This window comes from Chelonia mydas, chromosome 19, assembly GCF_015237465.2.
Source record: "Chelonia mydas isolate rCheMyd1 chromosome 19, rCheMyd1.pri.v2, whole genome shotgun sequence".
NCBI classification, from domain to species: Eukaryota; Metazoa; Chordata; order Testudines; family Cheloniidae; genus Chelonia; species Chelonia mydas.
In genome coordinates, this window is record NC_051259.2 from 6,995,310 (window position 1) to 7,009,774 (window position 14,465).

Here is a 14,465-nt window from a genome sequence, read left to right on the forward strand (position 1 = left end):
AAAACTTCACCTGAAGCAGGGATCAAGCAACTGGCAGGAGACAACTGCCTTGCATTGCCCCTCCCAGTTGTCCAAGGGGTTAACCCCCTCATTGCTGAAACCTGTTCACAGATGGACAATTGCCCGATCCATGCTCCTCCTGGAGGTGTTTTAGGTATTCACGTGGCTACCCCCTCAGCTCTGCACGGGATAAGAGACTGTAAGATCCAACTGCAGTCATGCCGTTGCTTTCACAGGTCCCCTGTCGCCGTGCGAAAGAAGGAGCAGGAGTAGCCTCTGCTGCTGACGAAGGCTCTAGCGTCTCCCCAGGCAAACAAATCCACTCAGTAACAGTCTCTAGGCCTGAAAGGTGGGACCAGCTGAGGGCAGCCTGGGTGGAGTCAGCGAGTGCTGGAGGACAAGTGTCCACAGCACTCTGCGCTGCAGCTGGGCTATGGCTCAGCAGAAGGAAAGAAGTGGCTAGAACTCCCCTCCTTCCCCTAGAGGCAGGCCCCTGCCTGCACCAGACCTTTCCGGGGAGAGGATTCACAGTTCCCAGGCTGGCAGGGGGCTCAGCGCAGTTAATCCTGCCCGCACGTTCTAAGATCCGGCTGTTGGCTCCAGCAAGACAGTCCCATCCCGCACCACACACGCCTCAGTCAGTTTCACACTTTATTGGGGTTTTTAACAATTGATGGATGATTTCAGATTCAACACTAAAGGGAGAGGACCCCCACCTGCAACTCCATGGGCTGAGCGCCAAAACCCTGTTCTGCAAGCCCAGGGACAGGCTTGCCAGAGCAGCCCTGCTGCCTGTTAGAGCCACCGTGAGTGTCTGGAGAGCCCTGTGTGCCCTCCACAGGCCCAGCCCCATCGTCTTGGCAGTTCAAGCCCTGCACCAAGCGCATGTGGGGCTGAGGCAGCTGCAGGGTGACGGTCATTACACAGGATGCCACGCAGTCCCTCTTCCCCTGTTACAAACTACACAGGTTTGAACGACCATTCTTCCCTTTAAAATTACCAGAGCTTTCCAACAGCAGCAGCTGCCAGTCAGGCTGCCAGCCCGTTCCAGGGCAACCTTCAAAGCCGCTGGAATCCACCCACAGAAAGTCAGGTGACAGCCCGTGCTTTTACAAATCACAGCGTTACCCCTGCTTCAGACACGTCAGGAGAGCTGCATGTAGGAGGACTCACGGGGGAAACAGACAACTGGCTGCAGCCCTAGCTCCTGCTGGGGGCTCAGGAGCTACATGGTCCCCCTGAGTCATGCTTGGCCTTCTCCAGAGATCAGCTGGGTGGGAACAGGTCCATGGCAGCTCAAAGGGAAACAGGTTGCTTCTGGAGGCGGGTTCTCCACTGAACCTGCCCAAGTTCAGTTACAAGGTGTGAACCATCTACTGCATTTCGCACATTCAGCCTCTGAGCCCCAGGTGCCTTGGGCCAAAGCTCCCTCACTTAGAGGCATGCTGCAGTGGGGGGAGCGTGGCCCTGCAGCGATTGTGTTGGAAGTTGGGGGAAGAGAACCCAAAATGGAGCAGTGGATGGCAACAGGTGAGGAGAGGACAAGGGGGACGGGCTGGCACTTGTTAACTGATGTTTCCGCCCTTCAGTGTTTTACATGAGATGTTCCCCAGCTTAGTCATGAAATTCTTCTGCTTCCACTGGGCGACACAGTCCTCAGAGATCCGGAAGTCAGCCTGGGAAGAGGCAGGGGGGTGATATGTCGGACTGGCTAGCCAATGCCCTGTTCACCCCAATCGCACATGCAGCTGGGAATCCTCACCACCTCTCAAATCCCTGGGGACAGGCACCCTGCTCCTGCCAGGCCCAAGGAGGGCGTGCCAGCTAAAGGTCTAAAAGGGAATGCCGCCATGTAACTCACATTAAGGGCAAAGGGGGCCCGTAACCCTCACTCTAGGCACCGACAGTGAAGCAAAATGGCGGCACAGGCAGCCCCTGCTGTAACTGCGCTCTGTCACTGTTTTCACCAGATGATCCCCAAGTGCTTTCCAAGCAATGAGCGTAGCCTCCTAACCTCCCTGCAAGATATCCCGCTCCTCATTTTACATTGGGGAAACCGAGGCACGGAGCAGGAATGTGCCTTGCCCAAAGCCATGCAGCAAGTAAGTGGCAGAGCAGAAAACAGAACCCAGGAGTCCTGACTCTCACTTGCCCTCTCTGACCACTGCCCTTATGTCCCCTTTGTAGGTCCCAAGTGGCGACAGCCTGCCAGCTGCTAGGTAACAAGACCCCCTGAGATGGACTGGGTCTAAACAGGTCTCTGCCAATAGCTGCCTTCTTGGCCTACCCCAGCCCCACTGCCAGTCAATTGACAGCTGGCAGATGCCTGGCTAGCAAGGATTAGACAGCGTAGTGCCAGCTGTGTTCATCCACTCCCCAGGCAGGGGGGATAGAGCACAGGAGTGGAGTCTCCAGTTCTAGGCTCTGCTCTGGCCTCTGTGTGACCTCACGTGAGTCACTTTCATGCAGTGTGCCTCAGTCTCCCCACCTGGAAAGAGGGACGACATCCCTGTCTCATGCAGGGGCCGTAAAGCACTTTGAGAGCCTCCCATGAAGCTGTGACAGGACTAGCGTAGGCTGCCTGGGTGACTAGAGAGCTCAGCTGCCAGAGCAGACAGGGCTCTGACTGCAGAGATGGGCCCCGTCCCCAGCAGCCCCATTGTGAGCAAGACGACTCTCTTCCCCCTCTTACCTGCAACTTCTCGAAGACTCTCTTCTTGGGTTTGAGCTCGTCGTCAGGCTGCCCGCTGTCGTAGCCTTCCACGTAGACACGCTCCCCTGGGCAGGAGCCCGCTGGCGGGTCCAGGGGCTCCACCTGATGGGGCTCCCCCACGCTGCGGAGAAACACACGGGGAAAGGGGGAGGGAGTGACCAGCTAGGACCTCAAAGAAGGGGCCTGTCCTAATCCTCCCCCCAGATAGGACAGCAAAGAACCAGGGGTCAACGTGCAGCCTGGATGTTATGGGGGACTAGGCTGTATTCTCCCCTCCTGCCCTATATGGAAAACAAACTGAAATTCAGCCTCATCACCCCTGCTATCCCTGCCCCCTGCACGCCCTCACCTGGAAGCACACAGCAACATGCCCTGCGACTCCACTCCCCTCATCTTCTGGGGCTTCAGGTTGCACAGCAGCACCACCATCCTGTCCTGCAGCTGCTCCTTCGGCACCAACTGCACCAGGCCGCTGATCACTGTCCGTGGCTCAGGCTCGCCCACGTCAATCTTCTCCAGGTACAGGCTGTCGGCATCAGGGTGCTGCCAATGCAAATGCCAATGCAGGTACAGCTGAGAAGCCGAGAGCGGTCATCCCTCAGGAAGGGGGGCTGAGAGCACACACAAGCAGGAAGGCGCCCATGTGGTTTACATACGCCCTCCAAGTGAGTGCTCGAGTCACTCCATGAGGAAACAAGCCCCCTAGAGCAGCCTCCACTTCTGGATGATCCAAATCCTTGTCCCCATTGCTCCTCACTGGCTGCCTCCCTCCTCATCTCAGGCTAGGAGGAGGCAACTGACAGTGCCAAGAGGGAGAATTTCCCATGGGGCAATTTCCTTGATAGCTGCTTGCCATCAAATGAGATGAACAGGAAAATGTAACCACTGTCTGGCTCATCTAGTCCAGGACCTTAACAGGGGCTGGTGCTGGCTGCCTTTGGGGATAGGTCCCCTCTCTACAATACTATTCCGCTAATGAAGAGTTTCAGGGAGCAGGGAATTTCTTCCTGACCCCAGCAGGTGATCACCCGAGGCACTGAAGCATCATGATCACTGGCCCTCGTAATTTGCTTTGGTTAGTCCCGTGCTGTGTGACTGCAGTGATGTTTTCATTCGTTAAAGCATCTGATCTTTTTGTTTAAACTAAGTTATTCGCCTCAAAGTCTTGCAGAAGTGAGTTCCAAAGGTCAGCCTTGCTGTGTTAATAGTACAGAGCTGTTTCAGGGAAAGCGTGCCATCTGGTGGCAGGTCTCACCTGCAACACCATCTCTGCTCAAACACTCCGCCAGTTCAGACACAGCAGGTGATCATTTCTAAATCCCCACCCGCCTTGCTCAGCTGCACTCCAAAGAGTGACCACCACTAATGAAAGGTAAGGTCCATTTCCCAGCGCCTGGTGAGCTCATTAAGCCTTGATAATTAAACAGCTCTGTGGAAAAAAACTGACGTCTAATATGTTACCAAACCACTGCCCCCATATCAGTCTGGGAAGGACCCTATTCTGGTACCAAGCAGCAAAGAGATGATATTTTGGGGTCAGGGCTCAGAGTTACTAATCTCATTGCTTCCCAAGCCCAGTGCCTCCTGTATGGGGAATTCCCAGGCACAGGGCTTTCAGAAACCCCAGGGAAGAACTGCTCCAAGGTGCTGCTCCTGCAGAGCAAACCTAGAGCTAAGCATATGGAGAGCGTTAACACTTTCTGCCTAGCTTGGAAGGATTTACTTTCCTTGAAAACCACTGTCTGCCCCCCTTTCTTTGTCATGCCTGTTCTCCCATCACAGGATCCTTGCTAAAGCATTGGTACCTTTTCCACACTGATCACTTTGCCAACACGGATGTCCAGCCGGGACGGGATCACGTCCTCAGGGTTTGAATTCTTGGTGGAGTTTTTCACTGAAGCCTCTGCATGTGCAAAAGAGTGAAACCAGCCTGCCCTGAGAAGAGTTGTACCCAGCCACGAGTGAAGGTGCATTTGTGGAAGAGGTGCAGGGACCAGGAGAACCTGAATTCTGTCCAGACAAGGGTCACTGTCTCTGGTTTGCCAGCAGCACCCAATTCATATATAAATCAAGCAGACTGCAGCCACCCACATCTCTAATACAGCCTGTGGGGACCACAGGTCCCATCATGCACTGTTCCAGCTTGACTGCAGCTCCAATAGAAATGGAACACTGCATGCTGGGATCTGTAGTTTCTGGGGTAGGCACATGGCCCACAGGCCATTCTTTCATCAGCCCTGCTGGGGACAATCCAAGTCAGATGCTGGCTAAGGAGAGGCAGGAAGAAGAGCTGCATCAGGCAGCAAGGTCAAAGCCAGTATCACCCAGACTCTGAGCCACCCATGGTCACTGCTGGTGGAATTCAAGTTCCAGAATTTCTTCTGTTTGCTCTTAGCCCCACCTGTAGGACTCATCTCCCCAGCCCAGGCCTTCCCCTCCCATGGGAGCTCATGGCATGCGCTTACTGGCTTTGGATGGGTCAGGATACGCTGCCCTTGTCAATTTCTTCAGGTCTGGGGTGTTGAACTTCTCTCTGATGGGGTCGAGCAGCTTGTTCAGGGCCACTTCCACCGAGCTCTTCAGGTCCCCCGGGTGCACGACCTGCCACGTGAGTAAAGCAAAGGAGGAGATTTGTGGAGGAGACTTTCTCTAGGGCACGGGGAGAAGTGGGCTGGAAGGGCGGAGCAGTTTCGCATGGCTGTGCCCATTTAGACAAGTACGTCATTGAAAGCTGTAAGGTGGGGCAGCCACAGTGACTTATGCTGGGAGAGTTAATAGGATCACGTCCTAAGAAGGACAGGGCTGGGTCACTAGCTGGATGGGAGACCCGCCCCCCAGAGGAATAGCTGGAAGCTGCAGGATGTGGGGCTGGTGACTCAGCCATGCTCTCCCGTGAGTCAGTGCTGCACCCAACGCTCCTTTGTGGTGCTAGGAGGCGCTGTGGCCCTGGAAATGTAAAACCGAAGTCCTCACCATTGTAATTAGAGATCTCATGGTATTTTCCCCTCCCCTGCCAGCAAAGAGCAGGGACATTACCCCATCACGCTGGTCAAATTCCAGCTTTGATAATGGCATTTCATGTCCCTCAAACTTCCCTGAGGCTTAAACGGGAAACAGATTCTTCTCCACTTGTTATCCTAAACTGTTGGGCAGTGTTGCTTTGCGCTGCTGAACAGCTGTTTTCCCACCCAGAGATGGCTGCATTTCCCTGTGAGTGATATGTGTATTGCTAAATTTGTAGGGTGCTTAGAGATGAAAGGCACTGCCAGAAATGGAAGATCATTAACAACTAGACCTACAGAGAGAGGGTACTGCACCAGCCACTGATTGTCTAGCTGCTCCTGGGCGTATCTGCCTCACACCATCATGGCGCCCGCACCACCACACTCACCGGGCCAGAATCTGCCCTTACTGATGCCCCAGGCGAGCCTACAGACTTACATGTGGTGCAAGAGATCAACATTTGTCCCACTACTCAAAGCCTGTGGCAGAGGAAACAACATGGGCCTCTCTGCATGCTCCAGGGTTTTTTCCAAGCATACAGCAGTGTGGGCATGAGGGAGGTGGATAGCGACCCCCCTGCCCCAAGTTACCTCAGTCGCAAAGTCCTTTTCCAGCTCTTCATAAGTCGTGTAGGTTTTGTTTCCTCCCCATTTTGTGTCTCTCAATATCACAAACTCTGTGACACAAGGAGGGTTTAGAGGGTCAGATTAACCGATATGAAGGCAAATCCCTGAGGCACTGTCCCCACTGGCAACTCTAATAACCCCCACTCCAAACTACCACCACTGCCCCCCTCCCCCGCAACAACCGATGAGGGGTACTGCAGCAGGGACCAGAAAAGGCCATGTCATTGCTATGAGCGGATGGTGTCTCCTTTCTGGCTCTGGGAGAGGGGGAGGCAGCGCCAGGTTTTGGAGCACACGAGTGGGTGCCTCGCATTAGGATGCAGAGAAACACATGCTCGCTTTCATGCCTCTTGCCTACATTTAAGCAGACGTCGCCCAGCAAGGGCTCCTGTTGAAAGACTGCACCCCAACCTCTCTGGGGCATAGAGACAGTCACCTGACTTGAGTGGGAAGAGGACGTGCTTGATGAAGGACAGAATGCCGTTGTTCTCCACGTTTCCTGGCTCACAAAATGCCTTCTTCAGTTTCTTCTTCACTTCCTCCTTCTGATCCAGAAAGTCGATCTTCGATTCCTAGGACGTGGGAGGAGAAGAGGAGACCTGTGAGCTGAAACCAGAAGCAGGCAATGCAACCACTTGGAATCCTGCACTAATTTTGTATCACTCTGGACACAGAGGAGTTTTACTTTAGCCCAGTTGTAGGGTTCAGTGCTCCACAGCCAAGCTACCTGCAATGAAACTCTGAGGTCAGCTGTCTCTGTTCTGGGGCTCTCAGCATCTTTCCCTACCTCCGCCCTAGGAGAGGCAGGGTGTGCTGGAGTTGGCACCACCTCTCTCAAGCCACCACCAACAGTAAGAAGAGAGGAGGGCTCCTTTCTCAGCCAGTGGAGTTCCAGGACTTAGCCTACCAGCCCCAAAGGGTTAAACTCCTCGCCCTGCAGGATTGCTGCATAGACATGCGGTTCATCAACCTACCTCTTCCGAAGAGCTCATCTTGGTGCCTGTCAGCCCCGGAACCATTGGGTTCATCAAATGGAGGCGCTTGGCATAGCCCAAGGAGGGCAGGTACTAAGTAAGGAAAAGGAGTTAAAAGTATTTAAGCATCCTCCCATCTGAGGAGCAGCTTTCACCATCACTCCCCAGTGCATTCTTCCCCCCTAGCATCCGGGCTCCAGACTTCCCCCAGTGCAGAAAGCTGGGATCAAAACATGTTGCTGAATCCCAATTCCCTCTGCTTGGAGGAGGCTCCATTCTCCAGTCAGCCCAGACCCACTCCCAGCACACACCAGCGTGCAACCTGCAGGGGGCAGCAAGCGACAGCCACCATCAGGGGCTGAGAGGGGAAGGAAAAGCTGTCACTGTCACCCCTGCATGAGTCAGGGCCCCAGCATTGACCTGGCAGAGAATCCCTGTGAACAGCTACATCAGCAGCCACTGCGCACCGATGGGCGGCAGCAGGAACCTGAAGAGAGGTCTGGGTGACCTCACAGATACTGTGCATAAGACAACGCTGGCCATCCAGCTGCAGGCAGAGGTCAAACGCAGAGACCTGGAACCAGCCGCCTGGGGGAGCCTCTTGCATTTCTGGAAGTTCAAAACACTCCCCAGTTCTAACCTTTTCTGCAAAGGTGAAAATCTTCCTCTGATCCACTCCTCCAAACTGAGCATCAACCTTCAAGTACTCCTCGTCCAGGGCCTGTGGGGAGAACACACCCACAAGCGTTACGCTGCAGCACGTGGACTCCCACACCCCAGCTGACATCACACTTTTAGCGTTCACACCCTAGAAATCTACCCAGCTGTCAGGGCTAGGAATCCCAGCTTCACATGAAAGCGGAATCCCACACCCATTCTGGCTACGTAGGGATATTGTGCAACTGGTACAAACACCTGTAAAAACAACCAACCAAACCTCCACTATATCCGTGCACTGCCCCGACACCAGGTGAAGTCCTCGAGATTTGGGCTGCACATCAGATACTCATGCTGATTAGCGAGAAAGTAAATCTGCCCTATTCAGCAGTAGGGGGAGGGGGACTGTGATTAGCCTGGCGCATGCATTGCAGCCTTCATGGGGAAGGGGATGCGTTCCATCCAGGTGGCTGCCACCCTCCCCAAAGGTACCTGCAGTCCTGGGTAGAGCAGACCACTCAGCAAGGGATGCTCTACTTGCTTCACCACCTCTGCTCCAGCTTTCTTGGCATCGTGCTGGGTGACGAGAGAGGAGAGCCTGTAGACGTCCAACGTGTAGTCCCTGGAGGGAAAGAACAGGTTGATACTGCTGCTGAAGCCAAACAAATGGAAGCTTCACACCTTCCTCTTCTATAGCCACCACACGCAAAGGAGGACACTGGCTGGAGCGCAGAGAAATCAGGCGTGTGGATATCTTACCCCCGACCCTCCTTCCTTTCCTGAATGACACTGGCTCAGAACAGACAGATTCCCCAACTGGCTCAATATCCCACTTGTCTCCTCCACCCCCGGATTCCTTTGTGGAGCTTGTCAGCTCCACAAAGCTCACTCCTTCCATGCCTCTCCCTCGTAGTAGCCGTCAAATCCCACCCCAAGCAATATATGGTCAGGAACACTCCCTAGAGAGAGGAGCAGGCTCCCATAAGCTCACTTGCTGAGCTGGTAGTCGGTGCCCCGGATGAATTTCAGCTTGTCGAGAGGCACGCCGATGCTCTCCAGCACGGCCTTGATCATGGTCTCATAGTATTGTGTGCGCAGCTCCAGCAGCTCCCACGGCGCCTTCATGTTGTCTAGGTACGCGTGGAGGTCAGCGAACAGGATCGTCACCTGGCACAGAATGGGGCGGGAGTTGGGCATGTCACACTGGGTGTCACACAGATAAGAGGCATTACAGGTTCCTTTCTGTCACCCAGCCTGGAGCTGAAGGTATCCCCTGCTCCTGACCTCTTTGGGTCTGAAGCCCCCCTTCTCCGCCTTCGGCCTCCCCAAGGTCTCAGCATCTAGGTTAGAGCAGGTACCTCACATCCAGCCTTCAGGAAGTCTGCAATCTTGGACATCGGTACGAAGTAGGCTACGTGAGGCTTTCCTGTTGTGGCTGTCCCCCAGTATACCTTCAGATCACGCTCTTTTAGGATGGTCATCAGCTTATCCTCCCCAAGAACCTCCTGCGAGGAAACCAGAGGCTGCATGTTACACAGCACAACAGATCCAGCAGAGACCACGACAATCATGGGAGAAGGAATGCGATACACTGGGCTCGTAACTCCAGGAGAGGAAGGATAGTCATCCGGTTAGAACTCTGGATCAAGGGATCTAGGTTTTATACCTGGCTCTCTCTGTCCTTGGGTCAGTTGTTTAGTTTATCTGTGCCTCAGTTTCCCATCTCCAGAATAGGGACAATGATCTTTATTGACCTCACTGAGGGGCTGAGTTGATAAATCCATTAGTAACTGTGAGGCACTTGATGAGCATTATGGAAGAGCCAAGAGATAAAGAAAAACTCTGTAAGGCAACTCAGTATTCTCCCTATACTGTGGCTGGGGAAATGGAGGCACAAAGAGGTTAAGGGTCTTCCCAAGGTCACAGTATAGCAGAGGCAGGAACCAAGCCCAGAAGTGTGGTTACAACAGAAACCCCACAATCGTCTAGGGAAGGGTGCACAAGGGGCACCCCAATCCTCAGGACACTTCTCGGATCGGGAGCTTTCCGGGGCAGGGACTGGCTTTGTGTTCTGGGTCTGTACAGCCCCTGGTGCAGTGGGGTCCTGGGCGCTACCACAACACAAGTAATAATAATTAGATAAGTAGAGCGAAGCAAGAATCCCTTTGTATTTCTCGACTCAATAACTGTGCAGAGAAGGCCCCCATCCCGGAGGTACCTGTAGGTTCCGGGTGATCAGGTGGCATTTCTCCCTCGGGGTCAGCTCGTCCCCCATTGCGTCAGCCTTTGACCAGTCAAGCCTTTACAAACTGTGATTAAACAGAAGACATGTCACAAGAGGAAAGGGAGGGAGGGGAAACCCTCCTGATAGTCACAGAGGGAGGACTCCTGGTGTGGTTTCCAGCTCAACCAGGGCACAGACCCCACTGCCCCTGCACACAGGGAGGGGCTGTATTAGGCTAAGAAGCCCACTCAGCCAAGGCACGCACCCTGCTGGCCTTGTGTAGGGGGAGGGGAAGCTGTGTGGGATTCACCCCCTTGCTGGTCTCTTGGCACAGCTCAATAGAGGGCATGGGCAAGGCACGCGCCCTGGGGCAGTTCAGACTCTTAAATATCTATAACCACCCTATGACCCTGGCAGGGCGGCATCTCTCCCCCGACCACTCACAGACCGGGGGCAGGTAGGGCTGGGTAGTGGGACACAGAGCCTTTCACTCCCCAGCCACTGGTTTGAAACCATAGATTCCAAAATCATCCAGTCTGACCCCGTGTACAGTACAGGCCACAGAACTTCCCCAAAATCATACCTAGAGCAGAGCTTTTAGAAAAACACCCAATCTTGATTTAAAAATTTGTCAGTGATGGAGAATCCATCAAGACCCTGGGTGAATTGATCCAATGGTTAATTACTCTCACTTAACAATTTACACCCTATTTCCAGTCTGGATTTGTCTAGCTTCAACTTCTAGCCATTGGATCATGTTATACCTTTCTCTGATAGACTGAAGAGCCCATTATTAAACATTTGTTCCCCATGTAGATAATTACAGACTGTGATCAAGTCTTCCCTTAACCTTCTCTTTGTTAAGCTAAGTAGATGAAGCTCCTTGAGTCTATCACTATAAGGCAGGTTTTCTAATCCTTTAATCATTCTTGTGGCTCTTTTTTGAAACTTCTCCAATTTATCAACATCCTTCTTGAATTGCGGACACCTGACCTGGGCACAGGATTCCAGCAGCAGTCGCACCAGTGCCAAATACAGATGCAAAATAACCTCTCCACTCCTACTTGAGATTCCCCTGTTTATGCATCCCAGGATGGCATCAGCTCTTTTGGCCACAGCTTCACGCTGGGAGCTCATGTCCAGCTGATTATCCACCAAATCTCTTTCAGAGTCACTGCTTCCTGGGATAGAGTTTCCCATCCTGGAATGTGGCCTACATTCTTTGTTCCTACATATATACGTTTACATTCAGCTGTATTAAAACGCACATTGTTTGCTTGTGTCCAGTTTACCAAGTGATCCAGATTGATCTGAATCAGTGACCTGCTCTCTTCATTATTTACCGCTCCCCCAATTTGTGTGTTGTCTCATTGATAAAAATGTCAAATAGCATAAGGCCAAGAACCAATCCCCGAGGAACCCTACTGGAAACACACCCCCTTGATGATGATTCCCTATTTATAATTACACTTTGAAACCTATCAGTTAGCCAGTTTTTATTCCATTTAATGTGTGCCACGCTAACTTTATATCATTCTAGTTTTTTAAATTCAAAATATCGTAGGGTGCCAAGTCAAACACCTCACAGAAGTCTAAGTATCCTATGTCAACACTATTACCTTTGTCAACCAAACATCTGATCTTGTTTAAAAAAAAGATATCAGGTTACTTTGACAGGCTCTATTTTCCAAAAACCCATCGTTAATATACATTAATTACGTGACTCACTTAATAAAGAATTAAAGGGGAGTAATGTGTCAGTCACAGTCACTCCATTACCTTGCCCAGGATCAAGGTCAGGCTGACAAACCTACAATTACCCAGGTCATCCTATTTACCCTTTTTAAAAACTGGCACAACATTAGATTTCTTCCAGTCTTCTGGAACTTCCCCAATGCCCCACGACTTATTAAAAATCAACATGAACAGTCCAGGGAGAGCCTCAGGAAGCTCTTGGATGCAAGATATCTGGACATGCAGATTTAAAAGTGTCTATCCTCCACAGAAACTAATGGAATGCAAAGAGTGTTAACATCACCAGATGATGAGAGTATAAGCATCTGTTTTTCTCTCCAAATACAGAACAGGAATATTTATTGAACATTTTTGCCTTTTCTGCATTCTTATGGCTAATTCTACCATTTCCATCCAGTAATGGACCAATACCATTGTCAGGATTCTTTTTGTTCCTAATATATTTTAAAAACTCCTCCTTATTGTCCTTAACTCGGCTAGTCATAGATTTCTCCTTGTGTCCCTTTACTTTCCTAATCAATTTTCTACAGTTCCTAACTTCTGATTTATATTCATTACTATCAACTTCCCTTTTCTTTCTTTTTTCTTTTTTACACCTGCCTTTACTTCTCCTCTAAACCAGGTTTTTGTTTTTTAACCTACCATGGCCTTCTTCCTAGATTATGGATTTTTGGACATCTAGTAAGGTGTTCTTAAATGATTCCCAATTATTGTTCACTTTTTTCTGATTAAATTCTTCCTTACAGTTGATTTGGCTCATAATTGTTTTCAGCTTTGTGATATTGGTCCTATTAAAGTACCAAGTGTATATATATTACTGGTCTGGATTTTATTCTACTTGCACATTATCAATGTGATCAAGTCAAGACTGCTTCTACTTAAGCTACCATTACTTTTTAGTTCTGTGATCAGAACTAAATCTGTTCACAACTTTATCTGGTGTAGTCAGATGTCTGGCTGCGTGTGTGTTCTCTCTGTGTGCTGCCCCAGCTCTGCACAGACAGCCGGCACAGCAGACCTTGAGCCAACCCCCCAATGACCACAAGACCCGTTAATGTTTACGAAGGCGCCAGGCCAGGTTTACTGTTGACAAAGCTCAGTAACAGCACCTGGCAGACTCTACGAGGATACTAAGATATGAGTGCCCGTGACAATGGACACAGCTCAGTTAGTGGCAGGACTATCCATTCCCCCCTCGGCTGGCCAAAGATACTCTCTCTGAGATACATCTTTATACCCTGGTTACGTATAAACAGGTTACGTACTGTCATCCTGACCTTATCTTTTAGGAGGGATCGGTGTGTTCCTGTTATCCTGTTAATGTTTTTGTACCATCCTTGATATCGGGACCTGTTTGTGTGAGTACTCTGTGACTAGCACTTGTTAGGAATGTGTATTTCTGCGATATCAGCCCTGTTCTTGCCAGACTCTGCGAGCAGGTCCTGCCTTATACCAGGCCTTTGATACAAGGGCGCATGTCTCAGGGCTCTCTTCCTACTACATCTGGTAAAGCAAGATCTGACAAAGAATTCCTCTGTGTTGGCTGCAACACTTTTTGAGTTATGAAATTGTCACATACAGAGTTTAGAAATTCCAACCATGCTTTGATACTGGTAGCGCGAGACCTCCCCGTGTGTCACTCAGACGGAAGGTCCCCCATGATCACGCAGCTTTTCCCCCCCCCACATTACAGATATGGGCTGCCCTCCTGCTCCCTCGGGCTGTTCGGTGGTCTGTAGCAAACAGCAACTCATATCCCACCGTGTGCCTTTACCTGTAAGGACACTGATCCCGAAGCGTGCCAGGCCCTTCCCCTCTGGCGTTATCAGGGGCGCGGAACCCGCGGGGGCCTTTTTGGACCCAGAGCCCCGCTCCCTTTCCAGCCTCCCGAAACAGGCCAGCTCCACGGATCCTCCGCCGGCCAGCAGCGTGAATCATCCCTCCCGATGCTCAGTCCCCCCCCGGGCTGAACTCACGCGCCGGGGAGAGTGATGCCGATGCCTTGTGTTTGTCACCCGGGCTGCCAGGGTGGGGGGTGCGTGTGTGTGTGTGTGTGTGGGGGGGGGGATTATTTCTTCCCTTCACGCCCTGGGGCTCCTGGATCACTTGTTCTCACCATGTCAACGCTGTGCGGGTGCTCCTACCCCCCCCGCTACTGCCTTAGCGCCCCCCGCCAGCCTGTCCCCCGCTACCCCCCCCCCCCCAGAAGCGGGGCAGAGCCGGCCCCACAGGCCGCTACGCGCGGGAAGGGGGAGACCCCCCCCCCCCCAGCCAGGCAGGGGCCTCGGACCCGGAGGTGAGAGGGGGGTTGTGGGTCCCGGGTGTAACCCCTCCCCCCCCCCTTCTTACCGTGACCCGACCCGCTGCTCCCCGGCGAGGCGCCCCCGCGGCCCGTCTCCAGCCGCCGGCTCCGGGTTACATCAGCTTCGCGCGACGCCGGGCTGCGACTCGACCGCCCCGGACAGCGCTTCCGCCGCAGGGACAGGGCGGAGGAGTCAAGCCCAGAGCACATC

The 14,465-nt window shown here is 52.4% G+C and overlaps 1 protein-coding gene across 1 annotated transcript; it reads right to left on the bottom strand.

Moving 5' to 3' along the window:
- Positions 1 to 638: 638 nt before the first annotated feature.
- On the bottom strand, positions 639 to 14,447 carry YARS1 (tyrosyl-tRNA synthetase 1). The gene is made up of 14 exons (XM_037882002.2): positions 14,302 to 14,447; positions 10,192 to 10,282; positions 9,332 to 9,478; positions 8,965 to 9,140; positions 8,466 to 8,595; positions 7,957 to 8,037; positions 7,317 to 7,409; positions 6,779 to 6,914; positions 6,307 to 6,392; positions 5,179 to 5,314; positions 4,519 to 4,616; positions 3,063 to 3,256; positions 2,693 to 2,834; positions 639 to 1,676 (listed from the first exon to the last, which is right to left on the bottom strand). The coding sequence occupies exons 2-14, from the start codon at positions 10,246 to 10,248 to the stop codon at positions 1,566 to 1,568; spliced, it is 1,587 nt and encodes a 528-aa protein (XP_037737930.1). The 5' UTR covers positions 10,249 to 10,282; positions 14,302 to 14,447; the 3' UTR covers positions 639 to 1,565.
- Positions 14,448 to 14,465: the final 18 nt, after the last annotated feature.

Excerpts from the sequence above, each read along its gene's own strand:
- YARS1 (XM_037882002.2), bottom strand. The coding sequence starts at position 10,248 with ATGGGGGACGAGCTGACCCCGAGGGAGAAATGCCACCTGATCACCCGG. Across the intron at positions 8,596-8,964 it reads ACCGACTACCAGCTCAGCAA|GGACTACACGTTGGACGTCT; the intron begins GTGAGCTTATGG and ends CTTTCCCTCCAG. Across the intron at positions 4,617-5,178 it reads TCCTGACCCATCCAAAGCCA|AGGCTTCAGTGAAAAACTCC; the intron begins GTAAGCGCATGC and ends TTGCACATGCAG.